Source organism: Glycine max, chromosome 2 (genome assembly GCF_000004515.6).
Source record: "Glycine max cultivar Williams 82 chromosome 2, Glycine_max_v4.0, whole genome shotgun sequence".
NCBI classification, from domain to species: domain Eukaryota; kingdom Viridiplantae; phylum Streptophyta; class Magnoliopsida; order Fabales; family Fabaceae; genus Glycine; species Glycine max.
In genome coordinates, this window is record NC_016089.4 from 3783415 (window position 1) to 3792717 (window position 9303).

Consider the following 9303-nt stretch of genomic DNA (forward strand, 5'->3'; position numbering starts at 1 on the left):
ATGCTGCTCGCAAGTGATCTTGCCAAGGAAGTAGTCTATGAAGGAACAAGGAGTTATAGCGCACATTTTCCATCTCAGTGTGCTTAATACAAGTAGTTCCATTTTTTGAATGGTTCTCGCTTCAAACAAAAACTTTAGTTCCCCAACCTGCCAATTATCAATATCAACAAGAAAATTAGAGGGTAATATGCACAACAAAATCATATTTAACTATCTTACAGTATTGCAGGATTCTACTATACCTGTAAATCTACGGATTGAGGCACTTTGATCTCCTCCATTTTGGCCGCAATCGACAAGCAAGCTACAGCCAACAATTGCACAGTCCAACTCACACCTCTCTAAACATACCAAGAGGCCAAAAACACCAATTAGACAATCAAAAAGAAATTACGGAGAAATGAACCTAGCAAAAAACACCCATAAACTTTCAGACATTTGATCTTACAGGTAACTCAAAAACCGATAGGAAGCGATCCAAGTAGTTCACAGCTAAACAAAAACTCAGGGGTCCAAATCCAAGATAAGAATGAGCCTGTTGATCACATTATTATAAAAAGAAAAAGTCAGCAACACAATCACCTCAATCAAATACAAGATTGCAATTTGCCACATTCATTACACAGTTTCAACCGATATGAAACAAAATTCAATTCTATAAAAAGGAAAATCCAAATCAACTTAAGAACATCAACAAGTTGCCAGTGGCAAAAGAATTGGCGATAGCACCAAGCTACTCCTTTTCCAATTTGGAAGTTCAAAAATTAAAGCAAAAACCCATTTGAGAGACCCAATGAAAAAGCCCAGCATTGTATAAAAACCTGATATCAGAAGGCAAAAGAAATCAGACAACAGAGTAAAAAAAAAAGAAAAAAAACTCTTTTAAATGACTAAAATCCCATTAAAAACACCAGACCCACCAAGGCAATAATCCACAAAAATCAACAAAAAAAAAACATTAAATGATCAATTTTTCCATGTCCATTGATTGAAAATGGGAACTTGGTGAATCAAACACAAAGAATGCAGAAACCCTCAATACCTTCCAAATCCAATCAAGAGCCTCCTTTCTAACACCCAACAAGTCCAAGTCCAACCCCCCACTCCTCAGCCTCATCAAGTAATCATCCCTCGGCAAATGCTCTTTTTCTCTCTCCACCATAGCCCTCACAGCTTCCTCACTCTGCGCCACAAAACACGCCAGCAACAACTCCGATCCACCACCACCCTCATGGTGCGAGATTCTGGAGTTAGACCCATCTGCGGCATCACATTCCAAACCATCATCATCGAAGCAGGTGCTGCTGTTCTCGGAACAGAGAAGAAGAAGGTTGGAGGTGGCACTGTCTGAGTTGTGAGCCATTGATAAGAACGGTTATTTGCTAGAACAGAAAAGGGTGGGGCTTAGGGAACAGAACAGGTTTGTGGAGAAAAACCCATGTGACAGTGTTGGAGAATGAAGTGGGAGAGAGGGGAGAGGAGTGAGCTTTATGTAGGAAGCCGGTTGTGCTTTTAGGGCAAAAGAGAGAGAAAGAGAGATGATGGGGCAAGCAAGCAAGAAAGAGGGGCAATGATATTGGTTCTGCTGCTGCTGTCCATGGAAACCAAAACCCCCCAAAAAACAAAGAAAATAAAAAATAAATAAATAAATAAAGATTTTATGTTGTGGTGGGTACAAAAACAAAAACAAACAGGACTGTAATTTTGTCAAGATGGAAAAAATTCCAACGAAATTAAGAATGTGGGGAAAACAAAATAATTGGGATTCCTCTTTTGGTATAAGAATATAACCTTTTGGATTTGATTCTTTTTTTTTCTTTCTTTCAAAGTTGAATTATTTAATACTAGTTTTGTTGGTTTTTTAAAATATATTTTGTGATTTAAATTAAATGTTTTAACACAATTCTTTTTTTTTTACTGGCATTAAGTTGTATTATGAACTTATTCAAAGTCTTAAATGTCTTATCATTGATTTTATTTACCAATTTTACTGATTTAAATGTCTTATCATTGATTTTATTTTTTATTTTTATTTAATTTCTACTCTCTCTCTGTTTTTATTTCTTCTTTTAACTTCTTATTTTTCAAAACTTATTATTGTTGTAACTAATAAATGTGATTTTTCTTCTTTTGTTTTGAATTAAAATGTTATTTCTCTTCTCTATTCTAAATGTCTCTCTTTCACTTTTTTCCGACATTTCTTTATGATATCTTCATATTTGTCCAAAAAAAATTTAAAAAAAATTAAGAGCCTGCAGTAGTAAAATATAAAATATATTTAATTCTTTTATTTGTAAAAAAAAATGTTTTGTTCCAATTTTCATATAAAACCTATAAAAAAATATTTTTTTGATTTAATAAAAATTGACAACTTTTTTTAAAATTATTATTAAGTAGGGATTTACTTAAAAGATTTTTAAAAAATCGTTGGAAATTTTAATTTCTTCTAATGTATTTAAAAAGTAATAAATTAGATTAGTTTGACTTTTTCTAGTTTTGGTGAATTAATGGAGTGCAAATAACTTTACTAGAAATGGTCTTAACTTTTCTATTATTTTTTCTTCAGAATCTTGTACAAACATAAATACACTCTAATAACCATTCCTTAATTTAGGCTTAATTTTTTTTTATTAAATATTTTAAAATAATTAGTCAAAATAATTAATTAAAACTATTATATTTAAACATGAGTCAAATAAATAAAAGTTATCAATTGTCATTTAAAAAGAAGATAAAACTATTATATCGTTGAAATTAGGTTCTTATTTCACTCCTAAATTTTTTTTAGTGGTCGTTGAATTGAAGTTAGCTATACTAGCCTACCACCCATAGTGAATAACAATAAAGGAAATATAAAAAAATTGTGTAAATAAATTGACAAATAAAATATAAATGACTGAAAAATGATAAATTTGACTATTTTTGCCAAAAGACTAATTTTACACCTCAAATTTTGTTATTTATTTTAAAGCTGTCCAAACATCAAGTTTTCTTTGATAGTAACTATCCACGTATGATAGTTATATGTGCATGTACCATCCTGGATAACTGGCTTGAAAATTGTTTGAACACATTTTCTCACATTTTGACTTTTGATTATCTATCTCATGCAAAAAAAATAACAATTATCTTCCACTTTCAACCTTTTTGTTTTTTTAAAGACGGAATCTTCATGCATGTTCAAATTTGTTAAATTGTCTATGCTCAGTTATTACTGCTAGTGTGGCTTGCTTCTAGATTAGAACCGTTTTCTGACTCATCTATACTAGACGTGCACCAATCGTTCCAAAAACGTCCAAATTTGTGACTTGCTTCTGGACCAAGTCGGTTTATTTGACCCATCTATACTGGAGTTGCACCAATCTTTCAAAAAATGGCTAAATTAATTGTTAACTATTTTTAATATGAACAATCTTACACAGTATAATATTTGAGCCAAAAAATAAATAATAAAAGTGTGATTGACAAATTATATATAAAAAATATATATATATGATTGAAAATACTTTCGAAGCATTTCATTATTTCTTTCACACAACTTGCCTAATAGGTCAAGCATTAGTTTTACACCTTAAATTTTGTTATTTATTATGTTTTGTATGTAGTACAAACATCAATTATTTTTCTAATAACTATCCACATATGACGTTGTAGTTGCATTTTCCATTGAAAATTGTTCTTGCACATTTTCTCACATTTTAGCCTTTGATTATCTATCTCATGTGGGGAAAAATAGTTGTTGTCTTCCACTATCCATATTTTCATTTTTTAGAGACACAATCTTCATGCATGTTCAAACTTGGAAAACAGCCACATGATCAGCTACTGTTTTTTTTACTCATATACAGTGGACATGCACCAATCTTTCAGAAAACGGTTAAATTACTTATTAAGTATTTTTAATATGAACAATCTTACACAGTGATAATTAATATAATACTTGAGCCAAAAATAAATAATACAAGTATGATTGACAAATTATATAAAGAAAAATGTATTTGATTGAAACATACTTTGCAAGCATTTCATTATTTCTTCCATACAACTTGCCAAGTTGGTTAAGGACTAGTTTTACACCTAAAATTTTGTTATTTATTATGTTTTCTAAACAGTACAAACATCAATTATTTTTCTAATAACTATCTACATATGGTGTTACAATTGCATCTTCCATTAATGGCAGGTGGCTTGAAAATCATTCTTGTACATTTTCTCACATTTTAGCATTTGATTATCAATTTCATGTGGAAAAAATAACAATTGTCTTCCACTATCTACATTTCCATTTTTTTGAGACACAATCTTCATGCATGTTCAACTTGAAAAACTGCCCCATGATCAGTTATTGCTGCCAGTGTGACTTGTTTCTGAACCAGGTCTATTTTTTTGACCCACTTATATTGGACTTGCACCAATCGTTCAGAAAATGGCTAAATTACTTGTTAACTATTTTTAATACGAACAATCTTACACAATGATAATTAATATAATTCTTGAGCCAAAAAAAATAATAAAAGTGTGATTGACGAATTATATAAAGAAAAATGTATTTGACTAAACATACTTTGCAAGCATCTCATTATTTCTTCCATACAACTTACCTAATTGGTCAAGGACCAGTTTTACACCTCAAATATTGCTATTTATTATGTTTTCTAAGTTGTACAAAAATCAATTATTTTTCTATTAACCATCCACATATGGTAGTTGCAAGTGCATCTTCCGTCATGGGTAGTTGGCTTGAAAATTGTTCTTGCCCAGTTTCTCACATTTTAGTCTTTGATTATTTATCCCATGTGAAAAAAAGTAACAATTATCTTCCATTATCCACATTTTCACTTTTTAGGGACATCGTCTCCATGTATGCTCAAACTTGAAAAACGGCCTTCATGTTTAGTTATTGTTGCTAGCTTGGCTGTCTTTTGAACTAGGTATGTTTTTTTTATCCACATATACTAGACTTGCACCAATTGTTCAGAAAATGGCTAAATTACTTGTTAACTATTTTTAGTGTGAACAATCTTACACCATGATAATTAATATAATTCTTGAGCAAAAGAATAAATAATAAACTATGATTAACAAATTATATAAAGAAAAATGTATATGATTAAACATGCTTTTCAAGCATTTCATTATTTTCTCCATACAACTTACCTAGTTGGTCGAGAACCAATTTTACACCTCAAAATTTGCTATTTATTATGTTTTCTAAGTAGTGTATACATCAATTATTTTTCTAGTACTTATCTACATATGGCTACATGTGCATCTTCCATCATGAGTAGTTGGCTTGTAAACTGTTCTTGTATGTCTTCTCACATTTTAACCTTTGATTATCTATCACATGTGCAAAAAATAACAATTATCTTCCATAATCCACTTTTTTTCTATTTTTTTTAGAGGCATGTCTCAATGCATGCTCGAACTTAGAAACTGCCTTCATGTTCAGTTCTTGCTACTAGCTCAACTTGCTTCTGGACCAGGTCCATTTTTTACCCACCTATACTAAACTTGAGCCAATCATTCAGAAAATTACTAATTTACTTGTTAACTATTTTTAATGTAAACAATATTACACAATTATAATTAATATAATTTTTTAGTAAAAGACTAAATAAATAATAAAAGTGTGATTGGGCAATTATATTAAAAAATGTATTTGATTAAACATACTTCACAAACATTTCATTATTTTTTCCATACAACTTACCTAATTGGTTAATGACTAAATTACACCTCAAAATCTGCTATTTGTTATATTTTTTAAGTAGCACAAACATCAATTATTTTTTAGGTAACTATCCACATATGATAGTAGAGTGCATCTTTCATCATGCACACTTGGTATGAATAATAATGTAAGTTTAAAGTGAAATAATTTATATCTAACATATATCAACAGTTTTTTATAATAAAAAATAGTAAGAATTTTTCAACACAATAGCTTTATAATCATGTTTGAATCAGATAATATAAATATAAACGGTAATTTTTTTCTTAATCTCGCACCAAAAATGTTTTAAAATAATTAAGCAAGATGATTAATTAAAATAATAGTATTTTATAAAAGTCAAATAACAGAAATAATTTAAAGAAGTTATCAATTATCATTAAAAGAAGATAAATGGGAGATCTTCAAGAGAGGGAGGGAGGGAGTGAGGGAGGGAGAGAGTTCATGCTATACGTGTGTGCCTAACAGTAATTTTGTGAAGTTGTTTGACTTAATAACATGTATATATTAAATTCCAATAATTAAATCATTAAATGTTTTGATATTATTTTAATAATTATGCACATTAAATTTTAGATAAATTTGATATTTATAATCAACCTTTACTTATGTTTTTTAAAAGTATAGTCTTAATAATTATTGCCTATTTTGCCACTACACTTACTTTCTGTGTGCATTTTGTCCTAAACATTAATTGATATTTTTGTTTATTACTAATAGTTGACCCTTGATTTCACAAAAGAATAATAATAATTGAACCTTGACATGACAATTTGACTGTTAGCATTATAGATATTACTAATGTGGATTGATAATATGACAAGTTGATGATAGTGTAACAACATGAAAGGATAACGTGAAATATTATGTGATAACTCAAAATGGTTCAAATTTTTTTCCTTCATATTTTTGTATTAACATATTCAGTCTCAAAAATTTTCTTTAAAAGAATTAGGTCTCAACCCTAACTTCCTTCTTTCTTCATTTATTTATGCAACAAAATAAACTAAAGTTAAACAAAAAATCAAATATTTAAATTATTTTAATACTATTCTAATTTATTCAAAACTTAATTATAAACAAGACGAAATGATTTAAATATATTAAAATATTAACATAATTGTCTACAAAATAATCACTAAAATAATGTTCTTAAGACAATTATCAATCACGGTTAAAGTTCTGATGATATTTTTTTAAATAAATTACACTAATCATTTATGAGGTTTTATAAAATTATCCAAACATTCTCCTATTTTTATAACCATTATAATAATCTTCCTTGCTAGGAAGTGTCAGTGTAATATTTTTAAACATTAAAAGAAGTATTAGCATAATATATAAACAGATATTCATGTAATAACTTAAAACATAACTGGGTTAACGTAGGAATATAGGAATAGAAAAAGAATATTATTATGTGTGATTTAAAAAAACTCAGGAAATACAAATTGTAATTTCCTCTATTTTTAATATACTTTTTTTTATCAGGAAAAACGTCTAATCTGCCCCAATATGTAATTTATATAGAATGGTTAACACATTTATACATTGATAAAACAACTTAAACTACTAAAAATGTACCAAATTAGATAGTTGATGCAACACATCAAATTCGTTTTCCCAACTCTATCACTCACATGGTACAACACAAAGTCTTAAAAAAATTAATCGAGTAAGTGACCAATTTAATTCCCGAAGTGGTATCACATTAGTCCTTAAAACTAAAAAACTTAAATAAATTCCTGATAATTTTAAGTTTTCATTTAAGTTCCTAAAAATTAACAAGATTTTTTTTTCATTTTTACCCCAAAACATATGTTATTATTATTTACTAAGGCCTTGGACTAGTGACCAAAATGAGAAAAAAAAATAATTTTAGAAACTTAAATGAAATTATAAAAAAGCTCATGGACTTATTTAAATTTTTTTAGTTTCAAGATTAATATAACAGTAAAATACAATTTTAAAGACTAAAATTAATAATTTTAACTCAATTAAACGTATATTTGCTAATGGCTAAGTGAGAGTTTTGCCCTTCTCTCTCTCTCTCTATATATATATATATACGCCACTACCTTATAATTTCTCTGTTTAACAAAAAGAAAACTCAAAATTAAAATGCATTTTAATCCTTACACGCCACCAGTTGTCCCATGACGAAATGTACTATTCTCCAAACCACAATGGCCCCACGAGATACGTAATTTGCAAATGCCACCCGCTATGAAACATGAAAACTGAAAAAAGACAACAACGTACAAAGGATGAATATAAATGTAAGTTTTTAACTATAATTGAAAAGATTAATCAGTAATCAACCTGGTCAGATAATTGGATCATTACATTAGCATGATCGTTTAGCAAAACAATTTGACCAGGCAAAACCAAAATCAAACAGAAAAAAACTACAAAGTGATTGTCTTTTATTTTATCCGAAGAAAAATATTAAGGCTCAGGTTTTTCAATTCTATTTTCAAACTGGAAGTTTATATATTACCTGTTAATCAATTCATTCTACCACGTAATTTTAAATATATGAAGAGATAAAAAAAAAAGTGCTCCGATAAATTTGGTTTTCTTCCAAAACTGGTGAAATGGATTTACTTATTAATTGGGAAGGATTTTCAAATGAACTTCTAATTGAACCCAAATTTATGGCAATTGATACCATGAAACTGATTCTCATTAATTACTTTAATTGAATCTCCCTTTCATGAAGGTTACTTTCAAATGGAAATCTAAAAGATGCAAAATCTTTCTTTTTCAAACTTTAGCAACACAAATTCCTAACCCTTTTTCGTCTCCTAGAGATGCTCCCCCTCTTTTCTCCTCTCTCTCATAAGATACTCTACCTTTCCATCCACCTCTTCTATGGGGTTGTCTCCCAAAAATTCCCCATATGGCCATATATGGGACACTTTATAACACATACCAAATCACGTGTATTATCAATTTTAATGGCACCCCTTTATGGCTGTTAGAGTTAGAGATCTATGCATGCATGCTCACCATGTTGTTAATTAATACATAACATATATATTTGAACTTGTATATATAGCACCGTGGTGGTCCAGAAACCAGTCTTCAATTCTTTAAAGTATTATAATTTTCTTGTCTTGTAGATACATTCTCTTGAGAGTACTAATTCCTTTCTCTAAACAAGTGCAGATCAAAACCAATTGTTACTGAAAGTGGACAGATCATAAGCCATAGCAATTCCATAATTGGAATAAAAAACCGAATCTCTGTCTTTGCAGATGAATGCCGCCTCATGTGTTGCCCTTGTGCCTCGCCACTTGTGAATTAAAAAACCTCTTACACAACTATTTAGAATCTTGTATTAAAAATGTTTTTTTTTGTATTTTGGCATTCCAACCGAGGTAAAAGATAAATATCTTCTGCTACATATTAGAGTAAAGATATGGAAGCTGTGAGATTTTAATTAACCCACCATAGGTTGTCATTTAAGGCAAAGAAATTCAATCATGCATACCAAAGAGTAAATATATTTGTTAAGGTATCTAAATGCTAAACAAAAAGAGGGTCTCTAATCTATGAGATGCTCT

General features: G+C 29.2%; 1 protein-coding gene across 1 annotated transcript; it reads right to left on the bottom strand.

Moving 5' to 3' along the window:
- Positions 1 to 1627, bottom strand: LOC100527160 (cyclin-D4-1; the record flags this gene model as incomplete). The annotated part of the gene is made up of 4 exons (XM_014771236.3): positions 1043 to 1627; positions 449 to 535; positions 243 to 341; positions 1 to 147 (listed from the first exon to the last, which is right to left on the bottom strand). Coding segments are annotated over exons 1-4 (654 nt in total), but the record flags the coding sequence as incomplete, so codon positions are not given.
- Positions 1628 to 9303: the final 7676 nt, after the last annotated feature.